Source organism: Ailuropoda melanoleuca, chromosome 2 (genome assembly GCF_002007445.2).
Source record: "Ailuropoda melanoleuca isolate Jingjing chromosome 2, ASM200744v2, whole genome shotgun sequence".
NCBI lineage: Eukaryota > Metazoa > Chordata > Mammalia > Carnivora > Ursidae > Ailuropoda > Ailuropoda melanoleuca.
Window position 1 is genome coordinate 131,606,942 of NC_048219.1, and position 27,463 is coordinate 131,634,404.

Sequence of the window (27,463 nt, forward strand, 5' to 3'; positions counted from 1 at the left end):
ACATGTCTTTATCTCTGTCTTCTCTACCATAATCCTAGATGTAAGAAATTGTGTCTTATTCATCTTTACATCTCTGGAGTCTTGTCTAGTGCAAGCCTCACAGTCTCTGTTCAAGAAATAAAGCAAACTAACATAAAAATCCAATTTTACCCATGAAAATGAAGTAGCTGAAATGGGTAACCCAAGCAGACCCAGTTTGTATAAGATAGAGCTGAGACACAAGCCAGAGGTTCTAACCTTGAAGAGTATTTCCCACTTATCATTTATCATCCTCCTATCCTCTCATGTCAACAATTATGTATTAAGTCCTTACTTTTTGCAAGTCATACAGTTTTTAAAATCCTGGATTGTTTTGACACAATCCATGCTTGTTTCTGGGAAACCTCTGAATGCTCTACTTGTAAGAGCCGAAAGGTGTGTTACAGGCTAAAAATATTAAGAGGTTTAAGAAGGTTTGAGATCATTCAGGATGACAGATCCATCATGAGCTGCAAAAGGAAACCCCAAATGCTTGGTATGTTCACTTCATCTTTTGAAACAGACTCATCCATCTGTTTAGGTTAGAAACTTTGGCAACTATCCTCTGTCAGGCATTACTGGATAAGACAGGTTCACTCTCCTTGAGGAGCTCATAGTTGAATGGAGATAAGGGCAAGTAAATACAAGAAAAGAATCTCAAGTCATATAACAGAGGTAGGTGGGGAGAGGCAGGAGTCATAAACTAGGCCTTGGGGAGGGAGAAAGGTCTATGGAAAATTTGAGTGTTAAATTGAGTCTCAAAGCAGAGAACTGCCACATGGGGAAGGGGTTAAAAAAGCATCATAGCAGAGAGACGTTGAAGCACAAGTTGGGAAAGATTATGTTTAAGCTTTGGAGTCTTCTAACCTGGATTCAAGCCTGGCTATACACTGAATGTTGCCCGCCCTCCTCCATTCATACGTTGAAATCTTCACCCCCAATGTGATGATACTGGAGGTGGAGCCTTTGGGAGGTAACTAGCTCATGAGGGTGGGGCTCTCATGATTGGGATTAGTTCCTTTATAAAAGAGACTCCAAAAATACTCCATGCCCCCTCCTCCATTTGAGGACATGGAGAACACGGTCAACTATGTTCCGTGAAGAGGGATGTCACCAGACCCTGAATCTACTAGCACCTTTACCCTGGACTTCTTTCTCAGCTCCCAGAACTATGATAAATAAATGTGTTATTAACCCACCCAGTCTATGGTACTCTGTTATAACAGCTTAAATGGACCGAGACAAGTCTCCACTGTGTAATACAAGTTTCTTTCTAAGCTTCAATTTTCTCTCTGGGAAAATGGGGCTGATGTCAGCAACGATCTCATGAGAGGTTCATGAGAATACATGTGAAGTGCTGAGCAGGGCCCTAGAGCACTGTCAACATGTCATAGTTGATGCAACTATTATCTCTGGAGCATTCGGCAGTGAATGGAGATGCTGGGGGGACATCCATACCAGACGAATGTATGGTGGTTATTTATGTTTTCACTCACTTGCTCCCTTACTTGTTTGTAGCCACAACATAGAAGTAATATCGCTCTTTCTGAATGCACTAATTCTGTCATGGAAAAGCCATGGAGTAGAATCTAAAGAACATTGCACAGCAGACCTCCAAGAAAATAGAATAAAACTAGACTTTCCTTATTAGGTTTATTGAGCACTGATTAGTCAACTGGCATATTGTCAGCATGTGATAGATGATGTGACTATGATTAATTCTGGAGCATTAGGCAATGAGTAGAAATCACTGGAAGTTGCACAGGTATGCTGTACAGAAAATTCTATTGGATTATTTAAGAAGTGAAACAGAAGACAGAGTGCTCTACTTTCAATAATCTTATAATTTAGCACTCTGCAATAGAAGGCATGAAGAGAGTAAAATAAGCCAACGTGACAGAGAGTGAATGGTGGAGTGTGGGAGAACAGAGCGGCAGGGAGCAAAGTTAGGTAAAGCAATCCTAGAAAGCCTGGACCTGAATTACTGAAAAAGGAATGCTGTATGATAATCTGGGGAAGGAGGTTCCAGGAGGAAACAATAAGAAAATACTTTGACCCTTAGATGGGAATGAATGATGCTTGAGAGAACTAAAGAGTGGTGCCCCTAAAGGTTTTTGGATCACTGAATCACCTGGGAACCCTTAAATCTATCCATGCCTGCCCTCCAACCCCCCATCACTGTGCTGAACTAGTTGGTGTGGGGTAGGCTGCAGGCATCTGCATTTTTAAAAACCTCCATAGGTGACTGGAAGGTTCAGACAGGGGTGAGAAGCACTGGCCAAGCATGGTGAGTCCAGAGAGGGTAACAGATGATGGGTTAGCAGGGGCAGACTGAGGTCCAATCACATAGGCTTCTGAGGGTGCTGTGGTTAGAGTTTGTGTTTTATTCTGAAAGTGATGGGAAACCCCTGATCATGAGGGGTTAGGCATAATCATGACATAATCTAACTTAGGTTTTAAAAAGAGCACTGTAGGAACAGCCTGAAAAGCACGGATGGCAGTGGGATGATGGAATAGCATGAAAATAGCAAAAGCAGTTAAATGCACATGGAAACTCCAGGGACACCAGAGATACTAATTACCGATGATGGCTGTCCAACTAAGGTCTACCGGTGAAATACATCTATTTGTATACATCAGATGGTACTTATTGAACTTGGCCAAATAACAAAGTGAGCTGGTATTTACCTTTCTGTTTCTACCTTAACCTCATCATCTGTATATGTTTGTCTTGAACATGGGCAATTGTAATTCAGTGGTTCTCAACCCTGCTTGCTCATTCAAATAAACTACCCGTTTAAAATAATGATGTCAGCTTCACTCCAGAGGCTTTAATTTATTAATCTGGGGATTGGACCTGGCCACTGGGAATTTTTAAAAGCAAATCAAGTGATTTTAATCTCGAGACAGCAGTAAAAACCACTGAATTAAATAAACAATCCATTAATTGGGAACAGATGTGTTAAAGTTGGCCTAGGACGCTGATTGGCTCCTAGCTGATAGGTTTAGAGTCAGACAGTCTTCATGTCCGGAAATGGAGCTAGACCCAGTGAGTCCAGGGTAAATATTATGATTGAAAGTCACCACACTGAAATGGGAAATGGAGTAGGAGATGGTTGGCTTGGCCTGAGTATAGAAGTGTTGGGGTGTGAGATAAGGCCCCCTCAGTATTTATTATTTATTCTAGAATAAAAAGGCAGAGGTGGGGATCTCCAGTTTTATATTTTGTTTTCAAAGCCAACTATCCCTACAGGGTTTCAATGTTTCTACAAGTCTCAAAACTTCCTGTACTTGACAACTGTTGTCAAATGCAGGAATAACTAAAAAGCTACTGTGAAAGCTACCGGCGTATTGCAGCCAGCCTAACCATGAAGAGGATATGTGATTAAGCTTTCCTGAGGTGTGAGAATCTGATGTTGGGCTGAGGCTCCTCCTTGAGAATGGTTTGTATATGGTGGGACCCAAAGGCTGTGAGGTGGTCTGAGTCACCTTGCCGAGTCTCTTCTGCAGGATGGGAAGTATAACTCTTTTTAAGGCAAAGACTTCTTGAGAGTTTTACTGTATGTAAAGCTGAGACAAAGGAAATAAGGGGTTCTGTTACAGGCTGTGCAAGTCAGACATATAAGCTTGTTTTTAAATTATAAGTTGTCTTTCATTAACTTACGCTTTTAGCATCTATAATATATTACTTTTACTTTTTAGCATTTGAAAACACTAAAAATGAATTTCTTTTAAAACAGTTGTTGGACTTACCTTTTATGAATGAGAATGGCTATTTCTCCTTTTGATGCTGAATTAATGAGTTTTTAGTGCCTATTATATTACTTAGGTGTCAAATCTTTTTTCTTTTTTAATTTAAATTTTGTTAGTTAGCATATAGTGCAATATTGGTTCCTGGAGTAGAATTCAGTGGTTCATCACCTACATGCAGCACCCAGTGCTCATCACAAGTGCCTCCTTAATGCCCATCCCTGATCTAGTCCATCCCCTACCCACCTCCCTCCATCAACCTTCAGCTTGTTCTCTGTTGTTAACAGTCACTTGTACTTGGGTGTCAATCTTAAATATTCATGGACTTGAAATCAGTTATGAAATAACATGCTCATAGGATTCTTTAAATGTCACAGTAAGACCGCATTTCTTTTACCTTCACATAGTTGTACTCAAAGAGAATAAACTGTCCATCAGGAGATACCGAATAATCATTTATAGAATGTTCAAACTCCTCCTGTCAAGCAAGTGGAAAAAAAGAACAATTGAACAATTTCATGTAACGATCATTACTGAGCACTTACTATGTAGCAGGTGTGGTTCTAGACCGACATGTGGCTCATGCCTTGGGAGCTCCCAGAAACGGCACATTCCCCCGCACAAATGACTGTGATGCAAGGTGTATGGTGATCAGGGTTAGAGACCCAGGGTGGAAGAATTAAATCTAACCAAGGGAAGACAGCCATGAGAATAGGCATCAAGAAGTGAGAGAGAAATTTCCCAGGAGGAGGAAGAGCATGAGCAAAACACCAGATGTAGGAAAGGGCATGCGTATTAAGACCACCCAGAGGTTAGGCGTAACCTGAGTACAGTACAGGGTACATCAGACAACGTGTAAGGTGAGAGGGCATGAAATTAGAAAAATAGCTGGGACTGAAAATGTAAGAAGTGGAACTGTGAACCACTTTTTGTACATGGATGTAATAGAATCTTATCTGTCTTTACAAAGACGCTCTGGGACATGGTGGCCGGCATGAGATGAGAGGGGTTGCATCAGCCCTGGACTTGGGCAACGCAGTGGTCTCATCTACAGAATGGAGATAGGGACACAAGTACTACAGTACTAAAGTACTAACACAGATTAAAAAGGTCGTGAACCAGGACTCTACCATGGACATAGAAATCCAAGGGACACATGACACTGCTGAGGGAGAAGTGAGAGGGTTTGCCGAACAGCTAAATATGAGCATGGCAGAGGCATCAAAGAGGATTCTCAGGATTCAAGTAGAAGTTCACCTTTTAGTCTAAGTGACTTGGAGGGGAGCATAATTTAGCAAGACTGGGAACTCAGGAAGAGGAACAGGGTGCTTTCAGTGTGCTAGGAGAGGGAAGGGGAAATACTAGTTGAGCTTGGGATACTGAGTTTAAAAAACCTGCAGGCCACAGGTGGGCAGGAGCAAGCAAGCGATTAGAAATAGAGATTTCGATCTTGGCAGGAGGTTAGTGTTGAAAGTGTGCGTTTGAGAATCAGGCCAGACAGGAGAGCTCTGTCGCTGTGGAGGTGCATGAAATTCACTGAAGGAGGGCAGGCAAACTGCAGAGAGAGGCCAGCAAGGCAAGACAGAGCCCTGACGGGCACTTACGCTTAGGAGTATGGGCAGAGGAGGAGGAATCGTCAAGGGAGACTAAAAGGTAGCCAAGGCAGGGAGCATTCCAAGAAGGAGAGAAAGATCCACTGTGCCATATGCTGCAGAGAGAGTTCAACAGGATGAGAAATGATAGTACTCATGATTTGAAAGGTTATGAAAAAAAAATCCTCAGAATTTCCTTAAAGTATAAATGAATTATGCAATCAAACATACAAATGTACTGTTTTCCAAGAAAATGGAGCTGTTTCCGTACTCAGCATTGAATAGCAAGATATTATTTTCTTGTTTGTAGAGGTATTCCTGATCTAAAGAAAGAAAATGGCTGGATCAGTATTTCAAGTTGCAATTAAAAAATCTTCTTAAGCTAAAAATGATACAGAAAAAAACCTTAGGTTTTAAGCTCACACAAGTACTAAATAAGCATTTCTAAGTTGGAAAAACATTAAGTGATGAATATTACACTAGTATGCATTCATCTTCCCATCATTATTGTCAGAGTTTCAATTCACTTTTAACTTTTTATAGTCCATAACAAAGAAATACCAAGGTTTATTTCCCTTTGTACCTGTAAGTAGAGAAAAACACTCTCCCATATGGTTTAACAAAACAAGGATATCTTCTCAGGGCCACGAAAGTGTCCCACAACCTAATTAGAAGGCGGACAAGCATAAAAAATCTGTCCCCTCCCCCAAAGAAGTCCTACCTGAAATCCAACGCAAGGAGTAGAATTTCATCCTAAAAGTGTTTTTTAAATAATCAGTCAGAGTGTAAGTTCTGCGAGTGTCAGCTGCAGCATCATCTGTTGATTAAAAAAAAAAGAGCCAAATGTTCAGTAAGATGGAATAACCTCAGTTTGGGATAAAATAAACAAATGGATCACTGCAATATACACTGGCCACAAAATACAGGAATTACACACACAAAATGCAAAGCATATTCTGAAAGATTTCAGGCTGGCTGGCTGGAGTGGAAATGCACGTAACTGTTAGAGCGTATGTGAGTGCTGTGTCTCCCTGGGCTATGTTAGTGCCTGTAGTAGCGAGCTTCCTTATGAGGGTCTAGATCTGCAAAATCCAATGGAAATAGTAATGGGAGTCCATTTTCTAGTAGCCATATTTAAAGATTTGTAAGGTGAAAATAATTTTAGGAACATATTTTATTTAGCCCAATATATTCAAAATATTATAATTTCAACATGGAATCAATATTTAAATCTTATTAATGAGATCTTTCACATTCGTTGAAATCCAGTATGTCGTCTTTGATTACAGCATGTCCCAATTTGCCTAGGCACGCTCCTGGTCAGTAGCTGTAGTGGACGGCACAAGGCTAGGCTGTCCTTCTCTGAGGCCTGAAGTTTCATTTCCAAGCTCTCTTGCTTTGCACGGACCTTTAAGACACGGTGATCGCATAATTCACTGATCTTTGTTTCTATGGTGACCTTTCCCTGAACTAGGGGGAGGTTTTTATGAAACCCTCCTATGGATTTGGTGACACCTCACTTCTCCTAACCACTGACCATTCATTTTCCATCTCCTCCTTTGACTTTATTTTTCTCTATTGACCTCCAAGGCAGAAATGCCCTGATATATAATCTTCAGCTTTTTGCTCTTTTCTCTCTCCATTTTTCCTTCTAGAGGATTTTAGAGAATGTGACTTAATGGGCTTCAGGCATATTTTCCATTTAAATACATGACAAAACCTATACTCATTACCTTAGCCTTCCACACCCCAAACTCACATTTCTAGGGCTGTGTTGGGCCTTCTTAGTTGATTTGTCCCACACTAACCCTAGACTTACCTTGTCTAAAATAATTTTCCCTAGGGAATTTGTGTGGTTTTAGCTTCTGTTACTGGAAACCCATATTCAAAATCCGAAAATCATTTTTGATGTCTCCCTCTCTTACTACCACCTGCGTCTAATTAACCCTGTTGATTCTTCCTGTGAAATCCTAGTATCTCCCCAGTCCAATCCTTCCTCTGCACCACCCCTGGAAGGATTTTTCCAAAACGCCACTTTCGTCCTGGTGACCTTTTCCTCAAAATCCTCCCCTGATTTGCCGTTGCGTATGGAAAGATTCCAACTCCTTAGCGCGACGCTGGTGGCCTCCACAGTCTGGCATGAGACTCTCCAGGCTCATTTCCACTCACTCCGTGCATGAACCCCTACCCTACTCACATGGATTGCCTATGGACCCAGTAAGCCTTCTTTGGCTTTTCTGCCTTTGCTCCTTGTCCTAAGCCTCTTGCCAGCGGCATCTCCAACTGCTTCCTGGGCTGTCACAGTCCTCCACCCCCAACTCCCTCCTCTCTCATCAAGACTTCCGTGCTGCCTCCTCTGACTTTTGCCCCCACACTACTCATTTGGCTTTTGTAACTAGTAACTTCTGTTGACAACTATTTCTCCATGCCCACCAGTGTGGTGGACTGAGCGAGGCCGCATATTCATTGAAGAAAGGGCCTTGGGTTTTTTGTTTATTTCTTTTTCAAGAACTTAGTACCTAGCAGAGTTCTATGCCATAGTAGGCACACACGGCTTTCGTTGATGATGTAGGATATCATTCTACAAGCCTAATGAAGCCAATGTGATTCCCCAATCACAGAGCCTCCACTGACAAACAGCCCAGACAGTTTTTCCATATACTCAATTCTTTCCACATACTCGCAAACATACACTCACCAAATCAGGCACTATCGTGACTTTTCTATAACGGATCTTACTCTTCTGGGGATTGAAAAGCCAGTAGCAGCTTCTCTTGTTAATTTTTTATGGTCTGTGGAAAGGTAATTCTCTCACAGGAAATGCTCTTTCAAAACATGTTCTCAAGATTTTATTTCTTTGGATCTTATCTGATAACATAGCCTTGGTTCTGCCTACAAAACTTTCAGTTTCAATAGATAAAAGTGTCATACTTTATTACTTTATTGATTTTGTTTAAGCCTAGTTTGCTAAATAAGTTAAAGATTTTTTTTTTTAAAGAACTGGTTTTTTGGGGCTCCTGGGTGGCATAGCGGTTAAGCGTCTGCCTTCGGCTCAGGGCGTGATCCCGGCGTTATGGGATCGAGCCCCACATCAGGCTCTTCCGCACTGAGCCTGCTTCTTCCTCTCCCACTCCCCTGCTTGTGTTCCTTCTCTCGCTGGCTGTCTCTATCTCTGTCGAATAAATAAATAAACAAATCTTAAAAAAAAAAAAAAAAGAAAAGAACTGGTTTTTGTTTTTGTTTTTGTTTTTTTCAATGTGGGCCTGCATTTCACCCCGGAAAATTAGCCAGGTATTTGTATTTGTTAGCAGAGATAGAGCAAACGGGCAAAACCAGCCCTTGAACTTGCCAACTTCCAAACAAGAAGTAAAGCCCTGTGCTATACAAAATATTTGAAACCCTACAGATCTGTAGATTTGTTCACTAAATACCCTCAATTGTTTGTATTCATCCAATCGTTCTTTGATACATCAAATAGCTATAAAGTAAAGGCTATCTGAAAAATACCGTTGAGGATATATACCTTGCTATCAAGAGCTATTAGTCTAAATGGACACGAAAGACATTCCAAAATTAGTACAGCTCAAGGTATAAATGGTTATAGACATTCACAGGCCTGTATTACCTACTGATATAGACCTAGATAGACCTGTTGATGGAGAACAATTTATACATTTACACGCACACACATTTACATTGCAATGAACTAAATGTTTGTGTCTGCTAAAATTAAATGTTGAAATTCTAACCCACAATGCGATGGTTATTAGGAGATGAGGCTTTGGGAGGTGATTAGGTCATGGGTGTAGAGCACTCATGAATGAAACTAGTACCCTTATAAACTAGTGCCCAGCGGGTTCTCTTGTCCCTTCCATGCAAGGACACAGGACACAGGCCCTCACTAGACAGCAGACACATAATCTGCCAATGCCTGAGATTCCCGGCCTCCAAAACCGTGAGAAATAAACATTGTTGTTTAAGCCACCCAGTCTGTGGTGTCTCTGTGAATTCAGCCTGAACAACTTAAAATGTGTACATCTAATAAAACAGACATATCAACTTAGAACATCTTTCACTGCCTCTTGATTTTGTAACGAGAAAATTAATCCAGTACTTAGATGACGTACAGTGTTATCTCATTTAAATGCTATCACATATAAGGGTGTTTGCCTGGGTTTTTTAGGATAAGACACTTAAATCTGGAATATTAAAATCATTGAGGCAAAATTCCCTGAGATGTCACCTGCTGCCCAGGGCGCCATCCTTCACATTCATGACGCATGACTCACTGAGCACTTAACCTCTGCCCTGTCTCAGACAATGCTGAGCTCATTCTCTCCTCAGGCTGCAGCATTCCTAGACCCATCACGTCTACCATGTTTAGGTTCCTACCACGTTTGCTCATCATGAGCCCAGGAAGATTTTAAGCCATCTGCTGATTTCCCAGATACCAAGACTGTTGCTACACTCTGCTATGGCCCAGGACATCTGTGAGGGCCCGGGGCCACCTCTGGTTTGTGTTAGGCTCTCTTAGCCACTGAACGAAGATGCTGCGAGCTGCTTTCCACATCCTGGCTATCCAGTCCCAGAACGGCACTGCTGGATTGAAGCAAATCAAGCAACAAATGTTCCTTGTTTTTTGCCTTGCCATTCGATAAGCAGTGCACATTGGAAGATCTGTTTGAAACATCTAGATAAGTGAGTTCTGTAAAACGTGAGTGCCAAGTCCAGGTTTTGACCTTTAGCAAGTTCCCAGATTGTTGCCAAGTTACAACCTATTCTGTCAAACACTTACAGGACACGCTCATGTTTCTTTTCCCTTGTCTCCTTGCTCCCTGACAGGGCACTGCTGCAGCAACAGATGAAGGTCTTTCACTGCTCGTGTGGTTTTCCTGGTGGGCCTGGGACATGTCGTTCATTTGACTTATCGGTTCAAAGCATAGTGCTAGCCAAGTAAAGCGGTTAATCATATGCTACCCATCAGCTTTTATAGAAACTCTTAGATTCACGTTTTCTTGAATTTCAAAATTTAAAAAAAAAGGTTAACAACTTTAGATTTTACTTTTTTGTGAGAGCAGCTATTGGGTTGGATCATACGAAAATGTCATTTTTATCAGCCAAAAATGGGAGAATAGCAGTATTTAAAATGATTCAACCAAATAATAAATTCTCATCGAAGTGTATGGTATCTCAGTGCATTCTTGTGGTAGGACCAAATTCACTTCTGAATAAAAGTACTTCTAAAATGACAAGATCCGAGTAAGGACATAGTATAGTTCCATAGAATCACCTTGTCTTGACCACTTGTCACTTTACGATGACAGAATATTTTGAATATTTTGTATACATCAATAAGAAACTTTTTTGTATGTATTGGGTTATGATATATAATATTTCTACTTCACAAAGATAAACTGTTTTGGTAAATAAGTGGCTAATGAAATGCAACTAAAAAGAAATGTGCTCTTTACAGCTCATAAACTTATTAAGTTGTTAAACACAGGGAAAAGATATCTGGTTATAGAGTTCTTGGGTTCCATATGGTAATTAGTTAACATTTTGTATTGATGCTAAAGAAATGAAACGAATGTTGTTTCAGAATTTGCCACAGCAAAATAGCAGCCTTGACATAGGGACGGAGGAAGCAAAATCAAGAAGGCAGAAGAAGAAATTGACTGGAAGACAGTTCATACCCTGTATTATCCAGTAGCATATGCAGGCAGGCTACCACCCATCTGAATTGATCCAACAAATACCAATGAAGTGTTGGGTCCCCAGTGGCTTTGAAATCAGAGAGCCTGGATTTCAGCCTAGGTCTGATTCTTGTGCTGAGGCCTTGGGAAAATTACTTATTCTTTCAAAACCTCAACTTTTTAATCTATAAAACCAGAATATAGCATTTTGTAGCCCATGGGGAATTGCTATGGTTAAGTGGGATAATGGATGTAAAATACCTAGCTTAGGATGTGGAATTTAGGAAGCTCTCCAGATATGTTACACTATTTATTATTGTTTTACACCAAGCACGCGCTAGGCAATTAGGATACAAACATGAATAAAGGAGTCTCTCCCCTCAAGCACTGAGCAGTGATGCTGAGATTAAGACTTTACCCGCAACAAAATAATGGTTAAAATAATAAGTTTTATTATGTTCATATCCCAAACAACCCTAATAAGACAGCATAAGAGCAACACATTTAGAAAACACCTAGGATACCCACAACCTAGTCATTTGCTAAGTGCTAAGGAACAGCACTTTCTCGCTTGTGCAGGGCTCATGCCCTCCCTCCCACCCATAGTGGGAGTCAGCAGTTCGTAGCATGGAGGGAAAACGCTGAACTTGGTGGACTTAGAGAATTTGTGAAGAGTGACGTTTTTCTGATTACAAACACAGGAGGCATTAGACTATAATCACAATCGCCAGATTCACCTCAAGAGAAACATCCCAGGTACATCAATTGACATCTGATAAATGTGTGACCGTGGAGCTGGAGCCTAGGGAACTTGGGACTGCATCCTCCATGCATTTCCTTGTCAGAGCAGAGTGTCCGATGACCAAACTTCTGTTAGAGATGGAATCACTGTATTTTCAAAAGTCTACTCTGAAAGGCCAACCAAATGGTACAATGCATAAATCCTGGAATAGCAACAGTTCGGGATAAAGGGAACAACTTAGTGGGAGGCTGTCTGTCATGACTCCAGCCTCACCTCCTCCTCCCCTCTTATCACTCCTCTCTATCCGCTATGGCCTCCTGGATGTTCACTAGACACACTCCACCCATTGCAGTCTCAGGGACTTTGAATTTGCTGTACTCTCCTCCTGGAATATTCTTGACCTCGAATATGCCCAAGGCTTGCTTTTCCTTACCTCCTCCAGGTCTTTAATTAAGAACCGATTCCCCTCATGGCACTCTCTATTGCTCTTTTTGCTTTATTTTTCCCCCCTTAATAGTGATACCATCTATCATACTATATATCTTACTTCTTTATCTTTACTGTTTGCCTCCTTCGATTGAATGTAAACTCCACAGGGGCACTGATTTTGTTTTGTTTGATTTCTCTTACTATAAATCATATCACCACAGCCTAGAACAGTGCTCAACACATATAGTCCCTAAGTATTTGTTGAATAAAAAAATAAAAGCCAGATAACACTAACACAGGAACACAAAGAGGAACATGGTTCCAAATACCAGCATTGTGAACTCTGGGTGGCAGTGGTAGTAGGAAGAGCTGTGCACTGGTCAGATGGGTCTGGTTAAAGGACTGGCCAGTTGGAGAGGACGAAGAACTTTCTTTTTCCTGTTGATCCCATCAGTGTGTGCCCAGAAGTAGCACCTGGCCCAGCCTCTACCTTCTTTGGAATGCCCAAATCTGTCTCCTTATGACTCCCATGGTGGCAGAAGCAGCTGGGTGCCTCAGACCCCTCAGAGTTTTGAGCCCAGATCTTCTGTGTCCTCCTTCTTCCTCTTTGTTCCCAACCCCTAAAGGTAAGCCATTCCTGCATCTTCTGTCTCTGGGTTACTTCGGAATTTGTCTTTTGCTCTTTAATCTGTGCAACCAATTTCTAGAGTAAATCCCTCTTCTGAAACACCGAGTGTGATTTCTGTATTTGTTATGCCACTATACTTTAACAATACAAAGACTTAACATGTTTTGCCTATAAAATAAGGTCTTTTTAGGCTCTAAAGCATCCAATATCCAGATGGGTTTGACAACCTCTTCTTAAGGGGCCAGACTCTAAACGTTTCAGGTTTTGTTGGTCATGCATCTTTGTTGCAACTAGTCCAGTCTGCCTGTAGCTTGAAAGCAGCCACAGACAACATGTAATTGAGTGGACATGGCTGTGTTCCAATAAAACTTTATTTTGAAAAACAAGTGGCCAGACCTAGTTTTCTTTGAAGACACTGTGTAGACATTCCTCAGTTGTAAGCAACAGCAACAACAACAACAACAACAAACAAAGCACAACAAAAACACAACCGCTCCCAAGGTTGGTTTTGAAAGATTGAGGTTGAAACTCTAATTGCCTTGAAACAATAAGAATATCAGCATAAGACTCCAATATATATGCAGAAAAGCGAAAGAGGGCAGAATATTCATGCCTCAAAATTCAGGTCAAGATGAAGATAACTACAGCTGCTGGCAAAGAAGTGCAAGGCCAGAGGGACTTCCTGATCTAAACCCACTTTAGATTGCCCTACTCACTCTGCCTTGACCCCAGGAATGAGTCGGAAGTGTAGCCCGCACAGGAAGCCTGCACCAAAAAGGGCATCAGGGGTGCTTTATTCCTCTTTGAAATGAAAAGTGATTCATTCATTCATTCATTCATTCATTCATTCATTCATTCTCATTATAGTCACTTCCTCTCCCCTTGTTAGGACTCTCCTGGGAATAAATAAGGCTGGTACGATAATGGCTGACATTCATATTTATAAGGCTTTTATGCCCCATGACACTGACTGACATTAAACCTGTGTAATCCCAGATGACGAGAAACAGCTGAAAGGTAGAAACATGAACTACGTGAATAAATAACCCACAGGCCCATGAAACATTCAGCCATTTTAGCAAAAGGCTGTTTCCTCTTGAAAAATACTTAAAGTAGTTATAGTGAGACATCAAGCAAAGGTGTTACCATGCAAGCTAAGAATGATTAGTTTGTGTTAGAAAGAAAACTGATTAGAGGACGTCAGCATTTGGTGTTGCTGAAAGCCCTAATACTGAATCACTGAAGAACTTCCCAGAAAGATTTATAAGCATAATCAACAAGGCTACTCTGTGCTAAGTGTTTGACTTCCAGGATACAAGGAAAGATGATCAATGGGAAACAAAACTGCCACAAAAATTGCCCTTCCCAGAATTCTCCAAGCAAAGCTTTCAAGAGTGTGAGACAAGTGTTTTTATAGTACCTGCCTCTGGGACTGTTAAAAGAATAAAAAAGTTAAAAATACATAAAGAATCATAACTACAAATACAGAGTTATTGCAGTGTGCTAGGCTGTTCCAGGCATTGTACACTTAATAAGTTATTCTTGTCACAATTTTATAGGTAAAGAAACTGAGGTGCAGACAGGCATAGAGAGTAAGTGGACTCAGGTCCCAGGACTGCCAAGCGCCGAAGCTACATGTGCAGTAGGCAGCCTGGCTCCAAAACCTGTGCTTATGACCACTCTTCTAAACAACCTGAGTATTTGGGGGGGGGGTACACATCGTAGATGCTATGCTGGCAGCTTTTGTGAATTGTTATGGATACATCAGACATTATGGAAGTGTTCAAATTCAATGTTTGCATGAATCCAGACAGATAGGTTGGTAATATCATTTGGACTTGCAGAGCTCGTAGGCTGCATCAGACCATAATTTGTCCTAGGGCTGCAAAATCAAAGGGGTACCAGTTCTTTTAGAAAACCCCAGAATTTTCTCTCCAGACTGTTATTAAAAATGCCAGCATTGTGGGGCGCCCCAGGGAGCTCAGTTGGCTAAGCATCTGACTCTTGATTTAGCCTCGGGTCATGATCTCAGTGTCCTGGGATGGAGCCTGCATTGGGTTCCACGCTCGGCAGGAAGCCTGCTTGAGGATTCTCTGTCCCTCTCCCTTTATCCTTCCCCAGCCCTCTAAAATTAATAAATAAATCTAAAAAAAATTAATAAATAAAAGGCAACTTTGTGACTTCCCAGAAAGGCGGTTTTACCACCCTCATTCTCTCTTCCATGGTGCTTCCAGAAACTCACCATCTTTTCCCTGAACTCCTAAGAAGGAGTCATGAAAGTAGGAACTTACAAGTTTCTTTTCTTCCTTTCTTTTCATGCTTCCTAGATTTAAAACATAACACAATCCTGAAGAACCCAGGCCCTGAGTTATTGTTGGTCATGCATCTTTGTTGCAAGTAGTCCAGTCTGCCTGTAGCTTGAAAGCAGCCACAGACAACATGTAATTGAGTGGACGTGGCCGTGTTCCAATAAAACTTTATTTTGAAAAACAAGTGGCCAGACCTAGCTTTTCTTTGACGACACTGTGTAGACATTCCTCAGTTGTAAGCAACAGCAACAACAACAACAAACAAAGCACAACAAAAACACAACCGCTCCCAAGGTTGGTTTTGAAAGATTGAGGTTGAAACTCTAATTGCCTTGAAACAATATCAGCATAACAACAAAATACCTATTTTCACAAGAGTATGAAGTCATCCGAAAACGATAGGATGATTCTTCCTTTATAGCAAAAGCCACCCTAAGGGGCTTCTCCCCCACCATGCTTCCCACCATTTCCTCCACTCTTTCCTCAGCACTTGGAGGAAGAAGCGGGCCCAACCTGTGCCTCCACCCCTTGTCTTCTTTATCCTAAGGGCATGTTTTCATTTCTCCTCCCTCAGCTTCCAGTGTCTTCTCACTGCCCACTTCTGCCCTGTCCTTAAGCACACCCAGGGAGTAGCTATCAGAAAAAAATATTTACCTGACGGTGCTGCCATCACCTCATTTCTCTGCCTGTGTTTATCAGCCAATCACCAGTCCACATCTGTGGTCTTCCCCTTCTCACCGTCCATGCCTCTGGGTCTACCCCTCACTACTTATACCACACCCATTTCTCCTTCTTCAGGGTTTATTTTCTGTACTGTATATTTGGCCTATTAATCAAGTAATTTTAGATCACTTGAATATTTAATCTGAACAATCTTAACTAAGCTAATTGTAAGTTAGCTGGAAGACTGAGTTATTTTGTCCTCATCAGGCAGCTGCTAGCACCGTGCTCTAGACACAGGAGGTCCTCTACAAAGGGAAGTACTTTACACATGGCTGACTTGACTCCATATTTATGAATATAAGTGTTTTAATCAGAATTAGAGCAAGGGGCGCCTGGGTGGCACAGCGGTTAAGCGTCTGCCTTCGGCTCAGGGCGTGATCCCGGCGTTGTGGGATCGAGCCCCACATCAGGCTCCTCTGCTATGAGCCTGCTTCTTCCTCTCCCACTCCCCCTGCTTGTGTTCCCTCTCTCGCTGGCTGTCTCTATCTCTGTCGAATAAATAAATAAAATCTTTAAATAAAAAAAAAAAGAATTAGAGCAAAATTAAGATGTTAATCAAAAAATATTCTTGGGCCCTAGAGACATAAAACAGGAAAAAAACAGGAAAAACTTTACTCCCAGGAAGCTTACATTCAAATGGGGGGAGACAGAGGAACGAACAGCAAGTACATAATGCCATATGTTAGGTAGCCATAGGGGCTGCGGAGAAAATAAAGTTGGGAAGGGGAAAAGGAGTGTCAGGTTTGGGGAGAGTGCTGTGTTCAGTAATTCGGGGAGGGGAGGCCCCAAAGATAAGGAGGTATTTTAGCAGAGACCTGAAGGAGGTAAGGGGATAAGCAACAGACAGTTCCAGGGAAGAGGAAGCTTGGCAAAAAGATGTGCAGGTATAAAACCTCTGAGGCAGGATGGGTAAGCGATGAAGAGGAGGGAGCAGGGGAGGAGCTCAGAGGGGCAGTGAGGGTCAGGTCACATAGGTCTTGTGGGCCATTGTGAGGATTGTGGTGTTCACTCTGAAAGATGGGGAGTCATCGAATGCTTCTGAGCAGAGAAGAATGTGGTCAGACCTCTGTTTCAAAATGGTCACTGTATAAGTTTTCTGCTGCTACCTAACAAATGACACAAGCACCGTGGTTTAATACAACCCCTCACATTAGCTCAGGGTTCTGTGGGTGGGAATTCCAGCCGTGCAAGGCTGGATTCCCTACCCAGGGTCTCACAAGGCAGACATCCAGGCATTGGCCACACTGAGCCCTCAACCTCTGGGGGTGGTGGTGGTGGGGAGGGTGTGGTAGGGGTGGAAGCTGCTTCCCAGCTCATGCTGGTTGTTGGCAGAATTCAGTTTTGCACCGTTGTGGGAGTGATGTCACTGCTTCCTTGCTGGCTACCAGCCAAGGACGGCTCTCACTTCCCAGGGCCTCTCACATCCCTTGTCACGTGGGCCCCTCCAAATCAGCAACGGTGTGAAAAATCTTTTTTGTGCCTCAAATCTCTGACTACCCCTTCTGTGAGCAGCCAGAAAAATCCTGCTTTTTTTGTTGTTGTTGTTTTGAAGGGCTCATATGATCAGATCAGGCCCACCTGAAAGGTAATCTCCCTTTCTTGAAGTGGACTGTGCCGCAGAATGCAACCTAACCATCAGAATGAAATCCAGCGTATCACAATCTCAGAGATTGTATGCGGGGGAAGGGAGGAAATTTGGGGAATCATTTTATTTTGTTTTGTCTTATTTTACTTTAAAGATTTTCTTTATTTATCTGAGAGAGAGGGAGAGAGTGCGAGCATGAGCGGGGAGGGGCAGAGGGAGAGGGACAAGCAGACTCCCTGTGAAGTCCAGTGTGGGGCTTGATCCCAGGACCCTGAGATCATGACCTGAGCTGAAGTGAGATGCTTAACCACTTAATCAACTGAACCACCCAGGCGTCCCTGGGGAGTCATTTTAGAATTCTTATTCCCTTGGTCACCTTGCCTGTTGTGATGAGAATGCACTGTAGAAAAGCTAAAGAAATAAGGAGGGGTGTCTGGGTGGCTCAGTTGTTCAGTGTCTGCCTTCAGCTCAGGGCCTGATCCCAGGGCCCTGGGATCGATCCCCACATTGGGCTCCCAAGTTCCCTGCTCCACCGAGAGCCTGCTTCTTCCTCTCCCACTCCCCCTGCTTGTGTTCCCTCTCTCGCTGGCTGTCTCTCTCTCTCTGTTAAATAAATAAATAAATAAATAAATAAATAAATAAATAAATAAATAAATCTTAAAAAAAAAAGAAATAGGAAGATTTTTTGCAAGAATTCAGGTGAAAGGTGATGGGCGTCTGGGACTGGGGGGTGGCAGTGGAAGTGGTGAGATATGGTCAAATTTTGAAAGAACGTGAAAGTAGAAGCAATGGGACTTTGCTGACCAACTGGATGTTGAGTATAAATGAGTCTGTGGAGTTGAGAAGAGCTGCATGGATCTTGGGCTCAAAGACTAGAGAAATGGAATTGCTCTGGGCTGAGACAAGGTGCACTAAGGGAGGAATAGGTTTGGCAGGACTTTGGCGAGATGTTGCTCTGAGATGCCAGTAACATCAAAATGGAGATGCTTGCTCATACATGCATGTAGAGTTTCAGAAGGAGGTCTGGTCAGACGGTTGGGACATTGTCAGGTTAAAGATAGTGTTTGAGGACATGGGAGTGCGTGAGATCGCCCAGTGGAAGGACGGAAGAAGTTCCAGGATGGAGCCCTGATGGGTTCAAGGTTAGAAGTCAGACATGAAGAGAAACTTCTACGGAGAATGGAGAGGACATGCGGTGAGGTAGAAGGAACACCAGGAGAAGACAGAAACCCAGAAGGAGGGGAAAAGAAGAAAGATCAACTGGCAGGACAGTGAGACAGAGATGGAGACCTGGGCTTCGGATTTCGCAACACAGAGGTTAGGGACCTTGAGGTGAACTGAGCTGTTTCAGTGGCCAGGTGGGGGTAAGCCTTATTCCAGTGGGTTTAAGAGAGGATGGGAGGGGAACTGTAGACAGAGATAAGACAAAGCTCTTTGAGGAGTTTGTGGTAAAGAGAGCAGGGAAAGGAACTGGGAGGTTGGTAGGGATGTGGGATCCACAAGATCCCCTCCCCTCCCCTCCCCTCTCCCCTCCTTTCCTTTCCTCTCCTTTCCTTTTCTTTCCTGAGAGGTTACAGCACAATTAGATAGAGAGGAGAAAATAATGATGCAGAGGACAGGAGAAATAGCTGGAGCCCTATTTCTATGCAAAGCAAAAGGTGTGGAATTAGTGTCCAAAGGAGGATCTGGCCTCCAGAAGGTGCCAGAAAAGTTCACCTAGAGCCCTGGGAGGGGCCGATGCAGGTGAGTGCTCAGAGGGGCTGGTAGGAACGGAGGATAGCCTCTTCTGAGGGCCTCTGTTTTCTCATTAAAATAGGAGGCCAGGTTGTCAGCTGAGAATGAGCCTGGAGAGGGGATGCTGGGGCCCTGGGGAGGGGAGACACATGACAGAGTCCACCAGCAGCGTAAGGGAGCAGGTGGGGAGCATGGGACTGCCAGGCCTTACAAGAAGCCACTGACACTGGGTTCTAGATTTTCTTTCCAGTACAGTCAAACCACTTTCATCTTTAGAAAATCATTACCATGTAGATTAATTCCCCCCCCCCCGGAGATTTAGCAACAAAGATTTGAGTCAAATCTGGTATCAAATCCAGATACCATGAAGTTTTTTTGTTTGCTTTTATTTACTGATTATATTTTGTTTTTATGGTCATTAGTTATTTCAAATCCTACCTTCCAGGGTCAACTTTTGCAGGCCTAATGTTTATCATTATTTGAAAATTTTGCTCTTTTTGTTTTCTATTGACTGTTTCTCCTACATTTTTGCACTGTTAATTGGGTGAAATATGACAATTTATAAGGGCTTTTAATTAAAAAATTGAGAGTAATTCTCCTCAAATGTGTCTGACCCGCTCTCCTGTCTCAGATTTGTATCTTAAACATTTCAAATTCAAATTCAATTCCTCCCCATTCTGAATCACGTTAGATGCCAAGCCAAAACAGGTGCCTTTCAGATAAAAAACACAGCATTGAAACACCCTGCTCTGCAAAAACTCAGGTGGTTAGGAAAGCAAGTGAGAAGAGGGGAAGGAGCGTTACCTGACCAGGTTCTTCAGAGATCAGAGCTGGTTTGACATCTGTTTTCTTTTGTTAGCAAATTAAATCATTAAAATATATGGTATGCCTACATAGACCCCCCCACCATTTCTTTCTTTTGGAATTCCCAATTCAACTTAGGTAATTCCCCTTCCCCTTCCATGTGCTAAGGAAGGAGCTTCTTCCTTGTCCCAGAAAGATGAGTCTGATTAATCTAATTCAAAAGAAAATCCAGAACCCAACATTCATTACCCTTGCGAGTGATCAGATTAGAGTGGACGAGTGACACAAATCTGGCCAATGAGATGTGAGGGAAAGTCTGCCTTGGGCCGAGGGCCTTCTGGAAAAGCTTTCCCTCCCTGAGAGAACAGACTACGAATGAGGAACAGCACCATCTTCTGCCTTGTGAAAGAGCTGTGTGAGCAAATGATTTGCTTCTGTGGCACCCATGCTCGACCTGAGAGGACAGGCTTGAGAACACAGGCCGACAGTCAGAGGAAGGGAGCAGCTGAAAAGACAGAAAGGTGCCAGGCTCATGAGGTTGTTGTTGGACCACTGCATCAGCAAACTCTAGAACTGCCTCACTTCTACACTTCCAGTTATGTAAGATGCTAATAATAGGACAATAGTAACACTCTCTAGTTTACATTTTTTTAAAAAGATTTTATTTATTTGAGAGAGAGCCAGAATGGGTGGGGGCGGGGGACAAGGGGAGAAGATGGAGTGGGAGAAGCAGACTCCTCACTGAGCAGGGAGCCAGCTGGAGGCACGGCTTCATTCCAGGACCCTGGGTACCTGACCTGAGCTGAAGGCAGGTGCTTAACTGACGGAGCCGCCCAGGCGCCCCCATAACACTTCATAGTTTAAAAAGCTTTTGGTCAGGTACTCTGTTACTTGCAGCCAGAAACATTCTGTTTGACACAGTCCTCCTAACCAGGGGCCGTAATTGTTGAGGGCAAAACATGGAGGTGAAGTGTATGCCTGGGAGGCAGTCTGGTGACTCCAGGACTGGAAGGATTGTATTCAGGCTCATTAATTATTAACCCTTTATGCCTGGTTGGTTTCTGTACAGACTTCCCTGGACAGCGTTTATCGCTGCCAGTTAGTGCTTCCATAGTACTTTGATCATTTACCAGAAGGATATTTAGCCCTTTTTACTATAGTCAATGTTTATGTTTCCTTTAATATTGGTAATTGTTTGAGGATAAGGGCAGTATCTATTATTTTTATATCTCTCATGGGTAACAAAGTGCCTGGCATGTAGAAAATGTTCCATAAATATTTGCTGAGTTGAGATGACTGCCTGTCGACAATTATGAGCTAACTGCACAATGGAGAGCGCCTCCCTGAGTCCTGCCTCCTGATCCCTGAGGCAGACTCAGCAGGACAAAGGAATTAGTACAGAGGAACCACTGTCGATTAGCTCTCGTGGGACAGACAGAGCCCTGAGAACGTGAGAAAGTTCTCCACTTGGACTATGCAGACAGCTGTTCAAGAAGTCATCCTTATCTGTGCTCCTTCCCTCACTCTTCATTTCTTTGCTCTCCACCTCACACCGTTTACTTCCAAAGTACATCCCGTTTTCTCTCTCTTTCTCTCTCTCTCTCTCTCTTTTTTTTTTTTTTACATCTCCAATACTACCACCCTGTCCAATCTGCCATCATCTCTCACAAATGCCCCCCACCCTCCTTCCTCTATTATGTATGAGGGAGTCAGGGACATTTTTAAAAAATGGAATTAAAATCATCTACATTCATGTTTGAAATAAAAAGAAACTCCTTTCCATCTCCCTCTGCCTTCTCTATCACACTTAATTTTTGTCCTAAGGCTATTCTTGTCTGAAATGACTCATGTGCTTGCCTCCTCCCTGCCTGCCTCATGGATGGCAAAGGTCTATGGGAGCAGGTGCCTCCTCTCTACTGTTTAGGGCCAGCTCCCCTAGACCCACAATAACCCCTGACATGCGGTGAGTGTTCCATACATGCTGGTGAGTTCACAAATCCCGACTCTGGCCAGCATGGGACCTCAGCCCTGAAGAGCTTTTAAGTCTTATAGTACAAGTTTCCTGCCAAAATATAAGATAAAAGGAAAATAACAGGGGAATAGAGACACCATGAAACTCGTGGACCTGAGCTTGAGCAGGTCAGGTTTAAAAAAAAAAACTGAGGAAAATAAGAGGAAGAGGTCTCAGCCCCACAGAGATGGCGTTAAGGCCACTGGAACCACCCAACCAATTCTGGAGGACCCAGTGTGAAGCTGGGGAAGAGGTAAGTGGTAGTCCCCATTTGATACCCTTCCTGCTCCCTCTTCCTGCATTATACAGCCTGAGCCACTGTAGACCTTAGGGTGCCAGGAACAAAGTCCCCACTGGCTTTGGCTCTGAATGGAATTACCAAGCTTCTTGGGCCTGAGATGCTGAAATATGTGTCCCAAGCTCATGAGTCTACTTGCTTCCCCAGTGACCCAAATAATGAAGAAATGTGCACATAAATGTATATGGGTAACTAAAGCCAATGGTTTATTATTAAGTTTAAAAAACTTCCTAGGAAGTTATAATTTTGAAGTAAAATGCAAAGCTGAAAGTACAGTACTTGGCAAAAATAAAACAGCTAACTCAGAAGTTTTGATTTTGTAGCTTTAGTTTACTCTCAGATTGAGAGACACACCCTCCTTTGGAGGTCATAATGGAGCTATGAAGACTAAAGGTAAAAATATTTACAAGATAATTGATTTACAACAATGAAAGGGTTAGTGTCAAACCATAAGGCCCTGATTAATCATTCACTTACAAAAATTTCCACCAAAGCATTTCTTAAAAACAGCTATGGACAGAAATCATCAGACTCAGGAAAGGCTCAAAGTCAAAAGGTTTGGATTTCCCAGTTCTAGGACTTACTCTCAAAGCCCTAAACTTGGGGGCGCCTGGGTGGCACAGCGGTTAAGCGTCTGCCTTCAGCTCAGGGCGTGATCCCGGCGTTATGGGATCCAGCCCCACATCAGGCTCTTCCGCTATGAGCCTGCTTCTTCCTCTCCCACTCCCCCTGCTTGTGTTCCCTCTCTCGCTGGCTGTCTCTGTCTCTGTCAGATAAATAAATAACTAAAATCTTTAAAAAAAACAAAGCCCTAAACTTGATGCCTCAGTTTCTTCAGTATAACAAGTTAATATCTTGACTTAATGGATTGTTCTGTGAAGATCAAATAAAATAATATAACATGCATCAGAAACCAAGTAGGTGTAATTAAGTGCAAGGAGCAAATCTGGATTTACTACCTATGAAAAACATGTAATAAGACCAATCCAAAGGGCGGGATGTCAGCCCGGAGCTGGAAGTCACTGCCTGTCTTACATAGGAATGGAGGCAAAAGCTGCAGGTATTTTTCTTTTCTTGTCTTTTTTTCTTTAAGCAGGCTCTGTGCCAAGCACAGAGCCCAATGCGGGACTCGATCCCAGGACCCTGGGATCATGACCTGAGCCGAAGGCAGACACTTAACTGACTGAGCCACCCAGGCGTCCCCAGCGGGTACTTTTCTTCGGAACACTTGGCATCCAGGGATTAGCAGCCATGAAATTATAATATAGGGAAATTGTAACTTTATGCTAATAAGGCTACATGAATTTATACTTGATCAAACCCAGCGGAATGATTTGCAGTTTAAGAGCACCAGCTCTAGAGTCACATTGTCTGAGTGTGAATTCCAACTCTGTGGAGCTTGGAGCAAGTTCCTTAGCTTCTTCAGTAACTAGCTTCTATGATGAACCCCGGTGATCTCCACTGCTAGTACTCACGCCCTTGTGTCATGCCCTCTCACATTGTGTCAGGGCTGGCTTGGGTGAGCAACAGAATACAGCAGAAGTGGCAGCGTATCGCTTCTGAAGCTAGGTCACAAAAGAGGCCCTGTGGCTTCCTGTTTGGTTGCTCTCTTGGATCCTTCATTGCACCCCATAGAAAGGCCCACAGGGTGGGGAACCGAGATGTCTAGCTAACAGCCATGTGACAGAGCTTGGAAGTGGGTCCACCAGCCCCAGTCAAGCTTTCAGATGACATCTTGATTAAAACCTCATGAGGGACCTGGAGCTAGAACCTCCCAGCTAAGCCACTGCCAAATTCCTGACCCACAGAGAATGTGAGATAACAAATGTTTGTCGTTTTAAGTGTTGGTGTAATTCATTATGCAGTAATAAATAACTAAAGTACCCTCTCAAAGTAAAATTTACATTTCTGTAAAAATGGAGATGATAATGGAACCTCTCTCAAAGGGTTGTCTTAAGGATCAAATGAGAAGTACATTGAAAGCTCTCAGCCTCATACCTGGCACAGAGTGAACACATGTTAACTATTATCACACGTCTGCATGCCGTCTCTTCCGTAAGCGAGGTGGTCCTGCACGTGTTTACAGCCACATTTCCCATGGGATCAGCACTTTGTTAAGTACACTGATCCAGCTCTAGTCAGTCATTTTACATTGTCTTTTTCTGTCCATCAACTGGGCAAACAGTCTTCCCTTTTCCTCTCTGATCCCTTTTGGGATGAGAGGCAAAATCTCTAAGAGAGAAATTTAAGGTACATACTGTGGCTAGGGAACCGCAAGAGCTGACCTGAAAAAGACCAACCCACTGACCTCATGAGCACTTGACAAAGGTTGACCATAGTTGGCTGAACTGGCTGAGGTCAACACAAGCTTTTACGGGGCTCACTGTTTAGAAATTGTCCTCCGAAATATACAAAGCTTTCATTCAGCCTCATTTAAGGGCTTTTAAACCTGGAATAGATCCTGGACTTCCTCGGGCAAACTTCATAGATGTTATCTTTTCTTTCTCTGATTATTCCTGTCTCCTTCACATTTGGGTTTCCTTTTATTACTGATGGATGGGTGAGCAGTCAAACTTCCTATGCACTGAAAGAAGATATTGAGGAAATTTACTGCTAAAGCAGTGAAAATAACAAAAGAACAGATATGTTTCTATCCCATAATAAAACTCCATAATAAAACTATTTGACAAATAACCACTCAATAATAAAACTATTTGACAAATACTTCATAATATAATGTGAAAGGGGAAGTAAAGGGATCACAAATATTGAGTCAGAGGTTTTATTACCACTAAGCCATGAAGATTTCTATATTTTCATTAAGAGTAATGACTCTGGGTAACTGCATGTTTAAATGTAAAATCCTTCTATAATAGGATATCTGAAGTGTTTAAAACAAAAATACAATCTTTTATAATACACACAGAAGAAGATGAACTTTTAATTTTGCTGGACGAAATGCATAATTCCTGACCTCAGGGAGTTTTTATTCCAAAAAAAAAAAAAAATACAGTAGTATTAAGCTCATTCCTCTCTGCCTCTGTCTCTCTCTCTCTCTTCTGGTTGTGTTTAGTTCTGCTAAAGCCAGTATTTCATATGGAAACACTTAACCTTCTCTTAAACCAACCTCTTGGGGGATGAACTTGGGTTTGCTCATTTCTTCCTCCTTCCTTTTGGCTGTTTATTTCTTAGCTTTCCACATGATCTAGGACTTTGTTTTTCTATCAAAATCTTCGTCCCTCCCCTTCCCTTCTTTTCTTCCTTCCTTTTCTTTCCATTCATCTTTCCCCTCTCCTACCTCCTATCCTCTTTTCCCTCCTAGTACTTTATTTTATTTATTTATTTATTTTTATCTTTTACTCTAAACCTAGATTGACACTATGGAGAACATTTCTGGGTGGTGACTCTGGATTCTTTGTGAGAATGCTATCCTTCATTGTGGCACAGCCCAGGAATGAGATTGTTGATTTAGTGAAAATGCCACATTCCTGAGCTTTCATCTACGATAAAGCAGCAGTTGAAACTAGATGATTTCTCTTTTCTCCTGAAATATATATATATATACATACATACCAATTAAGAAATATGAGAAGAGAAATAACTTGGGTGTTATTTCTTAAGTGTAAGTAAGGCACACAATGAAACCATGTACCCACCCTCCCCTTCCTTTTATGTTTAATCAATTACTGAAGTCTAATTGTTCACATTTCTGAGTAGCTTGATAGCCTCCAAATTCTGCTCTGCCCCATCAGTCTTCTGGGACACCTCCCTGTTTCCCCACTAGCCTTGCCCCACTCAACCCACATTCCCACTGTCATGCCCAACAGTCTGGGCATGTGCAAAATTCTCCAGCAGTTCTCATCACCTGCAGGTTAAAATCAACACCATTTGCTGCTGCCGGCCCTGCTCTTCTGCTGGGAGTCCTTTTATAATCCAATTAGAGGATGCGATCTTGTGTCTCTGTGACTCATAAGGAGTTTATATTTTCTGGAAAACCTTATCTCCAGACACTGATATCAACTATTCGAGCATCCCCACAGAAGAAACTTCTCGTGAGAAGACTTCCCTGACATTTCCAGAAGTAATCCTTCTAATTCACAGGGAAGTTTGCTCAAGCCTCTCTAAAGTACTTTATCAAATCATAATGCTTAGATGGAGACACATGAATCTCTGGAGAAGTCCCCATCCAAAGAATGTTCTTGAAATATTTGTCCAAATTTCTTGGGGAAGATACTGCTCCTCCCCAGTGTGTGTGGCTGACCTGGCGAAGCAAAATCCCCCGTAGTTAACTCGATCAGACCCCCTAGAAGGCAGTCACATGACCCAAGCCCCAAGGCTATTTCACAGCCTATTTCCAGTGGCTTATCAAGGTTCAGTGTTCCTTCCAACTTCCTTAAGGAAAGTCCTGATAATTACAGTTTTACACCCATCTTTCCAGTGACGCTGTGGTGGCTCAGTGATGTTCTGGAGACAAATGGGCTATCCGATTACTTTGATTTTTTGCATATTTGTCTCCCAGTAGATATAAACTTCTTGAGGTCAGAGATCTTTGCAAATTTTAATCTCTGTATTTGCAGCGAGTAGCACAGTGCCTGGGACATAATGTCAGCCATGTGACTATTGATTGTATGGATGACCCAGTCTTACAACAAATTTTATTTATTTATTTGAGAGAGAGAGTGAGACAGAGAGAACATGAGCAGGGGCGGGAGGTAGAGGGAGAAGCACACTCCCCACTAGGCAAGGAGCCCAATGCAGGACCCTGAGATCCCGACCTGAGTGGAAGGCAGACACTTAATCAACTGAGCCACCAAGGCGTCCTGGATGACCCATTCTTTCAACTAGGCTTTGTGTGTGTGGTTTTTTAAATATACAAAGTATCACTTTATGACAACAATTGTATTTTAACACAAAGTCAAATGTAAGGGAACTGATGTCTGCCACTGAATTGCCTCAAATGGTGGTAACTGTTGCTTTCTTAACTAAAAGTCATTATCAATAGGTCAGCACACTCAGGTGCTTAACCTTTGGCACCTTTGCCCTGGCCCTGAAATTGCCAGGCAAACAGTTCTTGACAGCTTCACAAACTAATTCTGAACTGTCACCTTGAAATCTGGAGAAGACCCCTCAGTATGTGAGCACTGTCT

At 42.5% G+C, this 27,463-nt stretch overlaps 1 protein-coding gene across 4 annotated transcripts in view; it reads right to left on the reverse strand.

Annotated features, from left to right (window-relative positions):
• Positions 1 to 27,463, reverse strand: part of DPP4 (dipeptidyl peptidase 4) — a 78,989-nt gene that overhangs the window by 49,731 nt on the left and 1,795 nt on the right. For 3 of the 4 annotated variants that reach the window (XM_034654643.1, XM_011231867.3, XM_034654645.1), the window contains 3 exons: positions 6,082 to 6,177; positions 5,592 to 5,683; positions 4,166 to 4,246 (listed from right to left, as the gene is read on the reverse strand). In XM_034654643.1, coding sequence (XP_034510534.1) covers positions 4,166 to 4,246; positions 5,592 to 5,683; positions 6,082 to 6,177 — 269 coding nt within the window. Of the gene's footprint in view, positions 1 to 4,165; positions 4,247 to 5,591; positions 5,684 to 6,081; positions 6,178 to 11,790; positions 11,930 to 27,463 lie in introns of those variants that run through there. The other variant, XM_034654646.1, reaches the window with a different exon arrangement.